At 47.6% G+C, this 17,780-nt stretch overlaps 4 protein-coding genes across 4 annotated transcripts in view; 3 read left to right on the plus strand and 1 right to left on the minus strand.

Moving 5' to 3' along the window:
* The window catches only part of LOC120996578, a 625,207-nt gene that overhangs the window by 313,869 nt on the left and 293,558 nt on the right, over nucleotides 1-17,780 (minus strand). The window lies entirely within an intron of this gene.
* The window catches only part of LOC120996580 (zinc finger protein interacting with ribonucleoprotein K-like), a 655,167-nt gene that overhangs the window by 194,366 nt on the left and 443,021 nt on the right, over nucleotides 1-17,780 (plus strand). The window lies entirely within an intron of this gene.
* LOC120996583 (oocyte zinc finger protein XlCOF6.1-like) overlaps nucleotides 1-17,780 on the plus strand; it is a 166,979-nt gene that overhangs the window by 28,228 nt on the left and 120,971 nt on the right. The window lies entirely within an intron of this gene.
* Nucleotides 6,161-9,781, plus strand: LOC120996588 (gastrula zinc finger protein XlCGF17.1-like). The gene is made up of 3 exons (XM_040426618.1): nucleotides 6,161-6,206; nucleotides 6,325-6,462; nucleotides 8,079-9,781. The coding sequence occupies exons 1-3, from the start codon at nucleotides 6,173-6,175 to the stop codon at nucleotides 9,005-9,007; spliced, it is 1,101 nt and encodes a 366-aa protein (XP_040282552.1). The 5' UTR covers nucleotides 6,161-6,172; the 3' UTR covers nucleotides 9,008-9,781.

The following is a 17,780-nucleotide window of genomic DNA, read 5'->3' on the forward strand; positions in this document are numbered from 1 at the left end:
CCGCAACATGAAGGAGGTCGCGCCGCAAGCGCAGCCACCGCGCCATTCATTCCTATGGGAGCGCTGTAAATAGCCGACCCCCATAGAAGTGAATGGCGCGGTGGCTGCGCTTGCGGCGCGCCCTCCTTCACTTTGCAGGTTCCGTTATAGAGAATTAGACTGCGCGCTGCTCAGCTACGTTCGGTGCTTCTGTAGGAATGAATAGAGGCCGGCAGCACTTGCGCAGCGCGCCCTCCTTCACTATGTGGGGCTCCGCTCTAGAGAGAGGTGGTACACGCACCTATCAGACATTGGGGGCATATCCTAGCGCTACGCCCCCAATGTCTGAGGTGAGGCAACCCCTTTAATGAGGGTGGACGGGTCTATGCAGTGGCACAAGCATCTCCTCCAGCGTGACAGGGACAGTGCAGGGAGATCGAGGGACTTTGATGGGTGAAAGCAGGTGTGCGAGTGAGCGAGGGGCTGGGGCACAGTGCTAATAATACAGCTGCTGCAGAACCTCATTCTTGCTCTTCTGTGCTACAAAACCAGAAATCTGCATGAAAAAATATTCATTTTTTCTCATTTAAACAGAGAGTCAGCTGTTTGTTTTTACCCGCCCCCCCCAAAAAAAAATAATATATATATATATATATATATATAATTGGCAGCACAGTACCCCATAGCATTCTGCTGCTCAGCAATTGCAGCTCTGATGCGGACCACAGCAACGGTCGTGTGCATGAGGCCTCACCCGCGTCATTATAGTGTCGGTTTTGGGGAAGGATAACGGCATTACTAGTTTGTAACCTATGTTTTGCAGTAAAGAAAGGTCTGAAACTGGATTTTTAAATATAAATATAACAGTAGTCAAATCTTACTGGGGAGGGGGGAGGGGTAATCCTATTACAAATTTGCAATGTGTGTTTTCCAGTAGAGAAAGGTCTTTTCTGAAACTGTGTTTTTAAACAGAAATCACACAGAAGGTAGGTACCAGCACCAATGAAGCATTCTTCCAGAGTAAATTGCCAATATCAGTGTTACTGGTGTTTTTAGAAGGGGAAGGACATTTACAAGAATCGCACCCTTGTCTTTAAGTTACAGAAAGACACTTGTAATTTTGGAATAACCGTTCCATAGTTTGTGGGACTGTGTACCGAACCTGGGACATTCCATTTAGGAGAATCGTGAGTTTTCATTAGGCTTCATAACAACAAAATGTCTGGAATACGGAAGGGTTCAATGCGTAAGTCTCAGGCCTTGTCCTCCCAGAGCCAGAATATGGGTAGTAGCACCACCAGATATCTGGCCAGAAGTACTAGTAGTAGGCCACAGGTCTCCGTGGCTTCTGAAAGGCTCAACATAATCATTGAGGAGAAGGAGATTGTGGATTGGATGGCTCACTCCTCATCTCAGTCGCAGAAGGATGACGTGGACTTCAGAGTCCGACCCTGTGCCTTGTACCCAGGGGTCACAACATTTCTCCTCCTCCTCCGTGCAGCCCCAGAGAAGCCTTTCAGTGGGGTCTCCACTGCCTCTCCTAGTGAAGCATCTTCTTTGGTTGTGTTGGTGGTCGTGCTGAGGGCACTTGTAGCCGCGGTGGTGGAGACAGTGGTATGCTGGGCCAGGAGCCCGCCATGGGATGTCACAGTCTGATACAGGTAGCGGGGAGGGTGAGGACTATGTTGACGGTTGTGTTGGACAGGACCTGGGAGCCGGGTCGGAGTGCTGAGGAGGAGACTTTAGAGCAGAATGTTAGTGGCGGAGTGGAAGCAATGTACGGCCAAAAGAACTGGCAAGACCAGATCTGCTTCTGTTGTGGTCAGCTCGGTCACTGGTGATGCTACTGTGGACCCAGGATCAGAACGTGCCACACCTAGGCCAAGCTCGAGCAACTCCCATATGGCTTTATCTCCACAAGGCGGGCGCACAAAACCACAGCCGTGTGCAAGAGCTGCAGGGTTAAAACAAACGGAGGGCAGCCACAAACATGGGCTCTACTGCAGCGCATGAGGCGGCATTCTCAGTCAGACAAGTCTGGCCTTCTTCTCCTGGTCTTTGTGGCCACCGGCCCGCAGGAAGGAGGACAGCGAGGTGTCCTCCTCATCAGCTTCTTCTCCTGCTCAAACTCCATCTTGTCCTCTATTCCATCATGCGACACCTATAATAAAATATGTGGCCCTGAGAAAACTTTGGAATATGAAAAAGCAGAACGCCTGTTCCGGCGCAGCCTGATATTAAACGCGCTATGTGCGAACACCGTCAGCCATGCGTTTACCCACAGCTATGTGTAGGGCGGAAACCATTACTCGATTAAATCGAGTAATTCGACACAAAAATTCTTTGCATCGAAGATTTGTTTGTGTCATGTGACCACAGAGCGGGAGTGAATCGCTGCGCTTGGAATACTCGCCTTTCCAGCAGGGGGCCTCCAGACACTTCACAGCACGTCCATGTGCAGCACGCCAGACCTGCAGGGTATAGCGAAGCGAGGTCACGGTTATGGGCAATCGAGGGTTGCTCACTGTATTGGAGAACCCTGGGCAGGCATGCGGCAGTGAAGGAGAGGTAGACACAGTTCCTCTGGGGCACACTCGGTATGTAGGGACCAGGCCTGATGGTGGATGAGGTGCCCTGGATGTTACAGGTATTTTGAGTGCCTGGAGCAAGGTCCCTTTAAGGATCATGATGCCAGTGCCTGTAACGGTGGCACACCGATTTCCAGAAGCAATAAGTGAGGTACACAGGTGGTATAGTGAACCAAATGTTGCTTTACTTTAAACAGTCCAAACTTTATACAGACAGTTGATAATGATGATGCAGTTCCTTATATCAATGTTCCACAAGCAGGCTTACATTCAATAATGGCAGGAATAATCTTGCAAGATACTTGGAGGGTAAACAGTTAATGCCTCACAGACCAGGCTGCACTATCTCCACAGCTATTCTAGCTGGCTGTATCCCAAGGCCCGGATGCCTAAATTCTGGCTTTTAATCCTTGGTAATAAATCTTCCTCCCGTATTGACCCTTGCTTCTATCTTATAGTACCTCTGTCCATCAGGTTACTTATCTGAGCTGGTTGTACTGTTCCTCTTGTGAGGGATGCTGCAGGTTTCTCCCAGGAGGCTCATCTCTTCTCTTGGGGTGACTCTTCTGAGCTAACTGAGGCTCACTTGATCTACAGGCAGGCTAGGGTTCCTCACTATCCTCCTGGTTGTGGCTAGTAGCCTGGGCTGTCTAGCTGCATGTCAGGAGGAGGCCCTCAGCATATCTCTGGCTGGTGCCTTCTCACTTCTGTCTCCACAAACTCCTGACTATGATCTAACTCCTCCCTGTCTGGGCCTGAAGATTTATACTAGGGGCTCCCTATCTCCCTCTAGTGTCTAGGATGCCTAACTACACCCTCATAGGCCTGCTATGCATGACACAGGGGAAACATTGCATACAAAAGCACATAGAAAATACATTAAAGTACATAGTTAAATATAATATTACTGTCCCTTAGGAGTAGAAGTAACACGTGACCCAATTGACCCTTGTGTAGTGCCCACCCCTACCTAGTGGGACACTACACATGGTCCCGCGCTGCACTGACCTCCTGACTCAGAGCAGCGCGGAACGATGGAGTGTCGGTGGCGCCCCTGCTGGAAAGGTAAGTTGGTGGGGGTGCGACTAAGGCTGGGCGCCCGGAGTGCACAGCGTCATAGCAACCATTGAGGCTGGTCAATCCGGGTGTCAGGAGGAGCAGGGCAGCAGAGACTATGGCACAATGGGGGGAGAGCTGATGGCACAATGGGGGGAGAGATGATGGCTATGGGGCGGGTGAGAGATGATGGCACAATGGGGGGAGAGATGATGGCTATGGGGCGGGTGAGAGATGATGGCTATGGGGCGGGTGAGAGATGATGGCACAATGGGGGGGAGAGATTATGGCTATGGGGTGGGGAGAGCTAAAGGCACTGGAGTGGGGGAGAGCTGATGGCACAATGGGGGGAGAGATGATGGCTATGGGGCGGGTGAGAGATGATGGCTATGGGGTGGGTGAGAGATGATGGCACAATGGGAGGAGAGATGATGGCTATGGGGCGGGTGAGAGATGATGGCTATGGGGCGGGTGAGAGATGATGGCTATGGGGTGGGTGAGAGATGATGGCACAATGGGAGGAGAGATGATGGCTATGGGGCGGGTGAGAGATGATGGCTATGGGGCGGGTGAGAGATGATGGCTATGGGGCGGGTGAGAGATGATGGCACAATGGGGGGAGAGATGATGGCACAATGGGGGGGAGAGATTATGGCTATGGGGTGGGGAGAGCTAAAGGCACTGGAGTGGGGGAGAGCTGATGGCACAATGGGGGGAGAGATGATGGCTATGGGGCGGGTGAGAGATGATGGCTATGGGGCGGGTGAGAGATGATGGCTATGGGGCGGGTGAGAGATGATGGCACAAGGGGGGAGAGCTGATGGCACAATGGGGGGGGAGAGATTATGGCTATGGGGTGGGGAGAGCTAAAGGCACTGGGGTGGGGGAGAGCTGATGGCTATGGGGTGGGGAGAGCTAAAGGCACTGGGGTGGGGGAGAGCTGATGGCACTGGGGTGGGGGAGAGCTGATGGCACTGGGGTGGGGGAGAGCTGATGGCACTTGTGGGAGAGAGCTGATGGCACTGGGGGAACGGACCTGATGGCACTGGGGAATGTTGATGGCACTGGGGGATAGTGGAGCTGATGGCACTGGGGGATAGTGGAGCTGATGGCACTGGGGGATAGTGGAGCTGATGGCACTGGGGGGAACTAATGCACTTGGGCTCATCGCACAGGGGGGAACGAAGGGTGTAGAGGACTAATGGCAAGGGGTCTTCTGAGTTTTTATAAAGGAAAACAGTCTATTAATTCATTTTTTCTTATTAGATTACTCGATTAATCGTAAAACATTATCTATAGAATACTCGATTACTAACATAATGGTTTAGTGCAGCCCTAGCTCTGTCTGTCAGCGTCACTCTGATAGGATTTTCTGTCAATGCGTTTAACAGCTTAAAGGCTATGTACACCTTTTGGGGCAATTTTTTTATTTATTATTGCATTGTACTTATTTTTAACTAAACATCTTTTTTTTTTCCAATTGGGGCTTTATTAACAATAATGCATAGTTGTTTCTGTACAGAGATGAGACGCTCTCCTGGGTCATCTGGGGAGCAGACAGTTCCTTATCTCTGACATCATAAACAACCCTCATCTCGCTGATAAGAGTGGGGCTTAGATAAGGGTTTATGACTCTTAGTAGATTATTAGATGACTGCAGAAAGTGAGAGTACCAGTCGCACAGTTAGAAAAACTGTTAACCCTTTGTTTTCTGAGTCCTGGGAGATTAGAGGGTGTAATATACCAATCTCCAGGGCAATTGGAGCAATTGTGGTGAAAAATTTGGCAAGTCTGAAACAAACGGAATCTCAAAAGTTCCACTCATCTCTCCACTAAGCAGGCTTACATTATACATCTTCTCAGCTCTTTCTCTCTGACCTGTGATCTGATCAATTAACACTAGAAATAATTATTGAATTACCTTCACAGCCAGTGACTGATAGAGGACACCGGCCTTATAAACAGGACTCTCACAGATAAAGTCTTCTTTGTAAGGCGATGATCCTTTCTGCCAGTGACCCACCAAGGATGGACCAGGACAGATACCACGTGGCTACAAGGATATTAGACCTCGCCCTGGAGATCATCTCCTTGATAACTGGAGAGGTGAGAGTCTCACATGACATCACTCTTACCTCTAGTAATAAACCAGGTAAATGTCTGGAAAGGTGAAGACTTCTTAAAATCTCTGTAGTGATCGGCGTCTCCTCATACACAGGATTACACAGTAGTGAAGAAGTCGTCTGATGAGAATGTGACACCTCGTGCTTCAAGAGGACAGAAAAAGACACATAGCCTCATCACCGAGCCTCCACCTCATTCCCTGATACATGAGCAGAAGATCCTAGAACTTACCAACAGGATCACTGACCTGCTGAGCGGAGAGGTGAGCGCTGCTGGGACATTATACAATAACACCAAGGGGGTGTCTGATAATGACTGTATCATTGTGTTGTCAGGTTCCTATAAGGTGTCAGGATGTCGTTGTCTATTTCTCCATCGAGGAGTGGGAGTATTTAGAAGGACACAAGGATCTGTACAAGGACGTCATGATGGAGAATCACAAGCCCCTCACATCACCAGGTAAGAGGAGACCTTCCAGATTATAGAGGAGAGACTAGGTTTTAGGGTCACCTAGACTCACCCCCACTGATCTTCAGATATAGACAATGTATTCGGTCACTGTGTATATTTCCTATAGATGGATCCAGTCAGAGAAATCCACCAGAGAGGTGTCCCAGTCCTCTGTATTCCCAGGACTGTCCAGGGGAGAAGCTGAATGTCCTACTGGATCATCAGGACGTCATGATGGAGAATCACCAGCTCCTCACGTCGCCAGGTAAGAGGAGACCTTCCCGATTATAGAAGAGACTCCAGGTTTGGGGGTCATCTAGACTCACGAAGAACAGAAACAGAAGTGATCGGCACATCCTGTAGTATGAAGTAAATACGCTGGGGCACATGGTCATAAGCAAAATATATGAGGACTCTATAAACATAAAGGATATGATCTGTATATAAACTAATACCACATATACGATGCATACAAACATGAAGTGCTTAGCAAACATATTTTGTTCCAAAATATTTGTGTCCACCCACCACAGCAAGGTGACCTCAGTTTGGATGGGAAGCTTCTCTACTCAATACCCATCTCCATGCTGTATGGGCATCGAAATTCAAGCAGAGCAGAACCCACATATATAGTGTGCCCACTACAATTGGTACGTCTCCGGCCAGCAGATCTCGACTTGTTGCCTCGATACCAGAAGACCCCTGATAAGTAGGCAGAGCACACTCAGCTATATATCACACTGATATAAATTATCATCTGAGGCAACTTTCCCAGGGAGTGCTGGTCTCACGGGACCTGATCAGCTCTGCTGTGCAGTGATTGTCTGCAATAGCCTGGGTCTCTGTGAAGAAACCCACGCTTTCATAAATTCTGATCACCCCCACCTTCCCCGTATTTAGAATAAAAATGAAAACTAAACATCATGGGCATCACCACATCCCAAAATGACTAAACTGTTAAAATCTAAACGTATTGATCAAAAAGTCATACGCACTCCAGAATAAAAACTACAATAGGATATGGAGATAAAAAGAAAAAAATGTTTCCGAAGTTTAAATTTTCTTTTCAGTATTAAAACACAAGAAAATCTATATTACTGTGGTATCACTAATCGTACTGACCCGGAGAATGAAGGGTACGGGTCAGTTTTATCTCATAGGAAACATCATAAAAACAAAACCCATAAAACCTTATAAATGTGGTATCCCTATAATCGTACTGACCTGGAAAATGAAGAGAACGGGTCAGTTTTCTCTCACAGGGAACATTGTAAAAACAAAACCCATAAAACCTTATAAATGTGGTATCGCTGTAATCATACTGACCCAGAGAATGAAGGGAACAGGTCAGTTTTATCTCATAGGAAACGTCATAAAAACAAAACCCATAAAACGATATAAATGTGGTATCTCTGTAATCGTACTGACCCAGAGAATGAAGGGAACAGGTCAGTTTTATCTCATAGGGAATGCTGTAAAAACAAAAGCCATAAAACTATATACTGTACTATATATATGAATACTTGGTGCAGCTTGGAGCTGAAAGGGCTTGCCTCTGATGGAACAACCCTTTTATTCTTGTAAATGTAAGTCGAGTTTCTAAGGAATTAGGAGCCTATAACTGGCACTTTATAGCAGCAGTTTAATGTGTTAGACTAATCTGAAAGCTTTCTTATAATATATGTCCCAATTTTATTAGCAAATATATATTTTTAATTTAATATATGGCTGACTGGTATTGACATCGCTTTACTGAGAACTTGAAAACCTCTTATCTTGATTTTCTAAACTTCCATACGTTGCACGTTGAACGGATTTATGACATGGAAATGATAAAATATCAATGATTTTGGTTACGAATAATGTGTCTCTTTTTCTCAGGTGACGAACGTACAAGTGGCCCCGATGGACATCGGCAGTTATCTGCCTGTTATAAAGTACAAGATAATCAGCCACAAATTAGCAAGACAAGATTGGATGAAAATTTTGCAAGTTCTGAAAGTGGAAAACATTTTAAAGAGAAATCTCATCTTTCCATGCATGAGAGAATTCACAAAGAAGAGAAACCATTTTCTATGAAGCACCATCTTGAGGCACAAAAAACTCACCCAGGGGAGAAGCCATTTTCATGTCCTAAATGTAAGAAATGTTTTGCCTATAACTCACATCTTATGTGTCATCTAATCAGTCACACACGGGAGAAGCCTTTTCTGTGTCCAGAATGCGGAAAATATTTTAGAAGTCAAGCCAATCTTGTTGTACATCAGAGAAGTCACACAGGAGAGAAGCCGTATTCATGCTCAGAATGTGGAAGATGTTTTGCCGATAGATCGGCTCTTGCTTATCATGTGAAAACTCACAGAGGGGAGAAGCCATTTTCATGTCCAGAGTGTGGAAAGTGTTTTTATCAGGAATCAAATCTTGTGCAACATCTAAGAAGTCACACAGGAGAGAAGCCATTTTCATGTTCTGAATGTGGTAAATTTTTTAACTGTAGAACGAGTGTTGCAATACATCAGAGAACTCACACAGGTGAGAAGCCATTCTCATGTCCTGAATGTGGAAAGTGTTTTAGTCAGAAATCAAATCTTAAGGAACATCTAAGAATTCACACAGGGGAGAAGCCATTTTCATGTTCAGAATGTGGGAAGTGTTTTAACTATAAATCATGTCTTGTGATACATCAGAGAAGTCACACAGGAGAAACGCCGTTTTCATGTTCAGAATGTGGGAAATATTTTAAGTATAGGTCACATCTTGCTAAACATCAGAGAACTCACACAGGGGAGAAAGCTATTGTCATGCCCTGAATGTTGGAAACATTTTAGCCAAAAATCGGGTATTGTTGAAAGAATTTACACAGGATAGAAGCCATATTCATGTTCAGAATGTGGAAATGTTTTATTAGTAAACCAGATCTTGGAGTTTTAACAAGAAGTCACACAGGTGAGAAACTATTCTAATGATCAAATTGTAGGAGTGTGTCAGGTAAGGAGCTCAATTATAGGACTTGCTGCTTAAGGATTTCGTACTATGTAAAACTTAGGAGGTTAGCCCATCTCCTACACTGGGGGCATATCGCTAGGATATGTCCCCAACGTCTGATAGGTGTGGGTCACACCGCTGGACCCGCACCTATCTCTAAAATGGATCCCGCAAAGAAAAGGAGATGTGCATCTGCCTTCCATTAAGTTCTTTGGGACTGGAAAAAATAGCCAAGCGGTGTAATCGGCTGTTTTTGAAAGTCCCATCGAAATTAAAGGGAAGCACTTCACACAAGTGAAGTGCTTCATTCACTTATATGGAGCTAATGTAAATGAGTGGACTCCAGCTGAAGCTGCTCAATACTGATTTTAGCAAAATGGCTGGGTCATTTCAAGTAAGTGACCCAGTATTTTTTCTGGGGGTCTCTGTGACCAGTTTTTGCTTTCATCGAACTGGTGACAAACTCTCTTTAAAATTGGGGTGTGGACTTCCATTGTAAGACCTGCTTCCTCAGGATGCTTTAAACACCTAAATGTTTTGCCGGAGTCCAGCTCCAGCAGTGGGAAAAGTAGCTAACTGGAGGGGGAGGGCTGCTTTAGATGCTGCTATCTCCTGAATGTTAGCAGCTAGAAACATGCAACTGGTCTTGTTTGAAAGCTGGCATTCAGACAATACCAGAATGACAGCAATATGTTCAGTACAGGGGAAGATATAAATGATAGAAACGTAATTTTTTAACGTAAATTTGTTTTCCCTTAGTCCTAACAGCAGCACAAGTGGGGATTCCTCCCCTGTGAAGCCGGTCAGCACAGACGGAATTTTTGTTGAAAGAAAATTACTGCCAAGTATCAATAATTAATTAGTTAAACCCACCCCTATATAGGGTTCCCCGCCCCGGCAGGAGGTGCTTTTTTTAGCAAGTAGAACTAATAACTGAGATTGGGTGGGAAACTTGTGTGCTGCTGTTAGGACTAAGGGAAAACAAATTTACGTAAAAAATTAACGTTTCCCTGTCGTCCTAACCAGCAGCACAAGTGGGGATTTAGCAAGGAGTACTACACACAAATTGGGAGGGACCCCTTTTTTTTTTTTTTTTAAGAAACAGCGGCACTTAGAATAGACTGTCCAAAGGCCACTCCCTCAGACAGTCTAGAATCTAGACGATAATGTCTAATAAAGGTGCTCTGGGAGCTCCAGGAAGTGGCAGCACAGATCTGGTTTAGCGGAATCAGCTTCTTCTCGGCATAGGAAGTGGAGACTGCCCTGGTGGAATGGGCAGTCACAAAGGATGGAGGAGCCAAATCCTGAGATAGGAAAGCTACCCGGATAGCCTCTTTTACCCACCTGCTCAAGAAAAGTTTAGAGGCTTTCAGACCTTTTTGTTTTTACTGGCATAAGACAAGAGGAGATTTTCGGACCCTCTGAAGCCGACAGTTCTTAGGACTCTAGGGATGTCCAAGGTATGTAACATTTCTTCTTCTGGAGATGATGGAGAAGGACAGAGAACTGGTAAAGATATTGTCTGATTGGTATTCCTGAAAGACGGGACTTTTGGTACAAAGGTCGGAAGGAATCTTAGCAGGACCTTGTCCTGAAGAAACAATATGTATGGCTCAGAGGCCCCTAGGGCCTTGAGTTCTCCAATCCTCTTTTGCCGAGGTAATGGCCAACAGAAAGGTGACCTTTAGGGACAAAAACCTAAGGTCAACACTTTCAAAAGGTTCAAATGGGGAAGAACATAACCCCTTTAGAACAACAGATAAATCACAGTCCGGGATTGGTCTCAGGATGCTAGGTTTAAGCCTCTCAGCTCCTTTAAGGAACCTCCTGATTAGGGGGTCTTGAGAAAGGGATCTGCCAAGACAGGCAGATAAAGCAGAGATATGGACTCTGAGTGTAGATGGGCTTAGACCCTTGTCCAGACCATCTTGAAGAAACTGCAAAATAGCTGAAAGAGGAGTATCTGAGGCTACTACCGCTTTATCAGCACACCATTGAAGGAAGACCTTGTTTATTCTGGAATACTTCTTATTTGTAGACTCCGCTCTGGAGTGTGAAATAGTTCTCAAGACCTCCGCTGAAAACCCTCTAGCATCTAGTAGGGACCGGTCAATCTCCAGGCTGTCAGACTGAGTCTCCTCAGATCTAGGCAGGGACCTGTGTCCTGATACACTAGGTCCTGCGTAAGGGGAAATCTCCAATATACACCGTGACTCATCTGTATGAGCTGGGTGAACCAAGACCTCTTTGGCCAGAATGGGATGATGGCAATCACTGGGGTCTGGTCTTGCTTGATTTTCATCAATACCCTTGGTATCATGGAAATTGGAGGGAATACGTAAGCCAGCCTGAACCTCCATGTTATGGACAGAGCGTCTATCGCTACAGGATTGTCCTCTTTGTAAAGGGAGCAGAACCTGTTCACCTTGGCGTTTAGTCGAGTTGCCATCAAATCGATCTCTGGAGTCCCCCAGCGCTGGGTTATTCTGGTGAAGATGTCCTTGTTCAGCGACCACTGGCCTGGAACTGGAAGGCCTCGACTCGATCTGCTACTATGTTGAGATCTCCCCTGATATGAACCGCCGTTAGGTGGGATAGGTTGGTCTCTGCCCAGGAAAGAATTAAACTCACTTCCCTGAGGAGTAGTTGGGATCTTGTGCCTCCCTGTCTGTTGATATAGGCGACCACAGTCGTATTGTCGGTACGAACTCTCACCACCCTGTTGCAGATAAGAGGAGCAAAGTGATTGAGAGCTAGATGGACTGCTCTCAACTCTCTCATATTGGATGAGAGAAGTTTCTCTTAAGGACTCCAAGTACCTTGTACTGGATTCTCCTTCAGATGGGCTCCCCAACCTAGAAGGGAGGCGTCCGTGGTCAACGTGATCCAACGAGGTTGAATCAAGGACCTCCCATCTGATGGGTTCCTCCACCACCTGAGTGAGGAACGGACTTCGGTGGACAGGGAGTGCGTCTTGCTCAAACCCCTGGAATTGCGATTCCAAACCCTAACACTTCCTCTTGGAGGGGATGTAGATGCTGACATGTGGCCCAACATCTTCATAGGAGTTCTGATGGAAACTGGCCTGGGTACCAGAAGGAACTCTGCTGCTCTTACTACACGATCTTTCCTTTCCGGGGAAAGAGAAAGAGTCGTGATCGGAAGTGATCACAAACCCCAGAAATTTCCTTATGGTGGAAGGAAGAATTTCTGACTTGTCCCAATTTATAAGCCAGCCTAGGCGTTGCAGAGTTTTTGAAGAGCCAGCTGAAGGTGAGATTGCAAGACATCTAAAGTGGCGGCTTTTATGAGCCAGTCGTCTAAGTATGGGATGATCTCTGGACCCTGAAGCCTGAGCTGGGCGACAACCGGAGCCACAACCTTGGTGAAGGTGTGGGCGGCGGAAGAGATGCCAAAAGGCAGCACAGCAAACTGGTAGTGCTTCACCACACCGTTTTATAGATACAGCAACTCTCAGATACTTCCTGTGTGCTGGATGGATGGGAACATGAAGGTACGTGTCCTTCAGATCTATGGTGACCATAAGGTCCCCGGGATTCAGAATATTGATCACTGAGTGTATGGTCTCCATCCGGAAGCGCTTCTGCTTGATAAAGCGATTTAGATAGCGTAGGTCGATAATCATCCGACACTCGCCCGACGGTTTTGGGACAAGAAAAAACGGGGAATAGACCCCTCGACCCTGCTCGTGAGGGGGGACCTCCTCTAGAGCTCTCTTTTGGACATACTGGAGAACAGAGTCTTCCAAGACTAGCTGCTTGTCGTGGGCAAGGGGTTTTGTCCGGATAAATTTCTCCTGAGGCAGGGAAATAAACTCTATTTTGTTACTGGATATCACTACATCCAAAACCCAGGGATCCGGAATTTCTTGAAGCCAAAACTTAAACGTGCTCTGACTGGAGGAGGGTTGGGAGATGGTGCCATGTGCAGCAGAACTGGAGGGGGTGGGAGAGGGTGACCTGTAGAAGGCTGATGAGAGTCATAGGTCAGCCTTGCGGTCCTTCCCACGACCGCGACCTCTACCGCGTCTGTGGTTCTCTGGGAACTGAACGAACTCTGATATCCCCCTCCTCTAGCTCTTCCTCGGCCTCGAAAGGTCTATTGTGGAAGGGACCTCCCCTTCTTGTCAGCCAAGCTCTCCATCAAGCGATCAAGCTCTGACCCAAATAATCTTCCTGGCTCATACGGGAGACCACACAGATTAAACTTTGAGGTGTTGTCTGCCACCCACGGTCTGAGCCAAAGAGAGCGTCTACTGGCTGAAGAAAGAGCCATAGTCTTGGCTGCTAACTTAAGATTTTGGGGTGCAGCGTCACATAAGAAATCAACACCAAGGAGGAGGGTCTTGAATTGGTCCAGGACATCATTTCTGGCCACCCCCGATTCTAAATCGGATTGAATCCGAAGGACGCGAGCGTGTACAAAATTCGCTACCTCGCTTGAAGCGATGGAAACTGATGCTGAGACAGCTGCGGCGGCATAATTGCGCCTAAGGGTGCATTCCGCTAGTCTGTCCAGTGGGTCCTGGAGATTACTGCCATCATCGGATGGCACAAGGGTCCTCTTAGAAAGTTTAGATATAGCCATATCGACTTTCGGAGGTGGTATCCAAAGATCAGACTCTTTGCTGCAAAGGAAACATTAATTTGAATCTTTTAGTGAGAACCGGACCCTTTTCAGGGTGTTTCTACTCTGTCTTCATCAGTTTCCTTAGGGACTCATCCACTTTAAAGGCCCTTGACCCCCTGGAAGTGGACTCTGGAGCTTCCCCTTGCTCAACATCTTGGTCCCTTGACCTGATGGAGCGTAGTAGACGTTGAGTCTTTTCGGCCAGAAAAAGAAAAGTCGAACCTTCATCCTCAGAAGAGCAAACATCCTTGACCGAAATAACCTCTTCGGACATAGAGACGGGACCAGGAGAGGCCTGTCTAGGTCTCTTACCAGAGACCGCATTCTTTATCTCTGAAATGGAAGTGTCCATAAACTCCTTCATCCAGAAGAATATCTCGCAGACTGTAGGCTCCGTACTGGGAGGCATGGGTCGACACCCAGGGCAACGGTGGAATTCATATGAATCCGGCAATGGAGTGCCACAATTAGAGCACGCAAGATGCCTCTGTTTTTGAGTGGACTTCCCATGTCCGGAACCTGGAGATGTCATGATGACTCAAGTGTAGCACCCTAGCAGGATTTCAGCTGACCACCAGAGAGCCGCTCCGAATGTGACTGGAGTAAATCCTTACTCCTGCCACACTGAGCTAGGCAGACTGGCTTAAATAGCCAGAGGGCAGAGCTAACCACCTACCCGGAAGTGAGGTCAGACTGCAAGGCCTCACTCAGCTGGGGCCCTTCCAGAAATGTATTAAAAAAATCTAATATAATACCTCTAGTTGGCCCCTGTCTCCTGTCCTCAGACACACAAGAGGACAGGAGGTGAGAAAAAGAAACTTGACGGCTAAAAAACACTGCGCCCGACTGCACTTCTGGAACGCCACTAGAGCGCTGGCCGCCCGAAGTATTAGAACTCCGGTGCGGTCGGCAGCGGATGCCTCTATCTCCCGTCCTAAGATATCGAGGACAGGAGCGGACCTACCCAGAAGATCTGGAGCTTCCCCATAGAAATAACAGCAGCATGACGTACTTCCGGGACGCAGCAGGAGCGCCGGCCACGGAGAAAAATGAAAATCCCAGATGCTGATGGCACCACACGAACAAGGGCCTGGACCCAAGAGGGATGCCCCAGGGCACCTCAGCAGGTATCTAAGGCAGTAACTTAGCAAATTTAAGAGACTCCAGCTTGGGAATCTCGCCTGTCCTAAGCTCACAGTACAGAAAAAAAGCACCTCCTGCCGGGGAACCCTATATAGGGGTGGGTTTAATTAATTATTGATACTTGGCAGTAATTTTCTTTCAACAAAAACTCCGCCTGTCCTGACCGGCTTCACAGGGGAGGAATCCCTACTTGTGCTGCTGGTTAGGACGACAGGGAAATCGGGATGCTGTGAATGCAGCTGAAAGTAAAAGCAGGTTTTACCCGCTATTATTCCCGACTCGATTTCTAACAGTGATTTCTGCTCTTTTTCTTGGACTTTAGCTGTCATTTTGGTCTTCTATGAAAGCCTGGAATGTTAGCTTTCAAACAAGACCATGTTTCTAGCTGCTACCATTCAGGAGATGGCAGCAGCTAAAGCAGCCCTCCCCCCTCCCGTTAGCTACTTTTCCCACTGCCCAATCTGGACTCGGGCAAAACAGGTAGGTGGGTAAAGGGTATGTCTCGCTAGAGACATTAGGGACATATCACTAGGATATGCTCCCAACATCTGATAGGTCTAGGTCCCACCTCTGGGACCCGCATCTATCTTTAGAACGGAGCCTGTTGGACATTGCACCGCGCATGACTGGCAGCCCACCATTTATTCCTGTAGGAGCGCTGAATATAGCCGAGCTCTGGCTCGGCTATTTCCGTCAGCCCCATCAAAGTAAATGGAGTGGTGGCTGCTCTTGCACGATGCGCTTCCCATTTATTTCAATGGGACTGCCGAAATTAGCCGAGAGCGCCACTTGGCTATTTTCGGCGCTCCCATAGGAATGAATTGAGGGCAGCAACACATGCACAGTGCGCCCTCCTTTCACTTTGCGGGCAATATTCTAAAGATAGGTGTGGGTCCCAGAGGTGGGACCCGCACCTATCAGATATTGGGGGCATATCCTAGCGATATGCCCCCAATGCCTGAGGTGAGACAACCCCTTTAAAGGGGTTTTCCAGGAAGGTTTTAATTTTATGTATATTTTAGAGACATTTTTTTGAATCTGTTTATTGTTGTACTTTTATGTCTAGAGTGGTTGCGTATTGGGTGACCGTTTTGTAAACGGATTGGCAAAATCCGACAGTCCTTGTATTAGCTAAACTCCATGTGTTTGTCTTACATTTTTAAGATCTAATGAAGATGCCGGTTGAGTATTGAAACACAGAATCAAATAAAAAATAATCTATCCTTTTTATATTAGATTTGTCAGATGTGTCCCCTTTAAGGGCTGTTTTACACGAGCGGGAATCGCGCTCCGTGTGTGAGTGTGATCCTCCGCTCTGGACTTGCAGGAGCGCACGGCATTATCATGACTTATAATGCTCTGTGTCTCTGCTTGACCTTATTTCTACAGAATCATAGTGACATAAAGCTGTCGGTATGATTCTGTAGAAATAAGGTCAAGCAGAGGCACATAGCATTATAAATCATGATAATGCCGTGCGCTCCTGCAAGTCCAGAGCGGAGGATCACACTCACACACGGAGCGCGATTCCTGCAATGGACTCGCCCTAACTGTAGTGTTCAGCTATTTCATAGCAGGTCACATTTAAGGCGCATTCACAGTGTCCACTTCTTGGACAGGTTATTGGGAATGAACGTTCCTACAGCGCTCGTTTCCAATAATCTGCTGCTTGCGTGAAGGTGCCACAGATCATCTGATGATCAAACGAAATGCTCTTTCATCGGGTGAAATGATCTTTCGTACAGACACCACAGACATTGTTTTACTGAATGTGTATGAGGATGGGCAATAGCAGTAGCCATTTCTCATCCCCATATAGTGGAGGTGATCACTGTATCTAAATGCACCTCCACTAACAAGCAGGTAATTGTTGGGAACAGTGCTTGAAGTGGGCCGGAACGCGGCGGTACTCAGTACCGCCACTTCCAAAAATTGCCCTGGAGAGTACCAGCACCTCTCCGTGCGCCCAGTACGTGGGTTTCCGGTACCGGAGCGCAGCGGAGAGCTGGCAGTATCTCCTCCCTAATGTCGTTGGCTGGGCAGCTAGTGGAGGGGGGCGGGTCGTTGCAGAGTACGGCTCAGGCTGGCGCAGGCAGGGAGTTGACCTCACGTTAGGTGACGTCAACTCCTTCCCGCGCGCCTGTGTGGAGCGATCAGTGCGGCGACCAGTGACTGGTCCTCCTTGGAGTCAGGAGTCGGACGGTGCAGCAAAGAACATCGACTTTGCTTTGGAATCCAACTTCTGAAGAGTACTGGTGGGTGACAGGCACCCCCCCTCCCCCCACACACATTAGTTCCTCTCTGTACCAGTACCCCCCCCCCCCCTGGCAGGGGGGTACTGGTACAGAGAGGAATTAATGTGTGTGATGAGGGGGGCGGGGGGGGGGGTCTGATGTGCAGGGGGGTACTGGTACAGAGAGGAACGAATGTGCGGGGGGGGGGGGGGGGTACTGGTACATAGAGGAACTAATATATATGTGTCTGATGGGTGGGTCTGATGTGTAGGGGGCCCCTGCACATCAGACCCCCCCATCACACACATATATATTAGTTCCTCTATGTACCAGGACCCCCCTGCACATCAGACCCCCCCCCCCCCCCTCATCACACACATTAGTTCCTCTCTTTACCAGTACCCCCCCCCCCCACCACCACCACACATTAGTGCCTCTCTGTACCAGTACCCCTCTGCACATCAGACCCCCCATCACACACATATATATTAGTTCCTCTATGTACCAGTACAGTACCCCCCCCACCACCGCACATTCGTTCCTCTCTGTACCAGTACCCCCCTGCACATCA

This window comes from Bufo bufo, chromosome 3 (genome assembly GCF_905171765.1).
Source record: "Bufo bufo chromosome 3, aBufBuf1.1, whole genome shotgun sequence".
In the NCBI taxonomy this organism is placed as follows: Eukaryota; Metazoa; Chordata; class Amphibia; order Anura; family Bufonidae; genus Bufo; species Bufo bufo.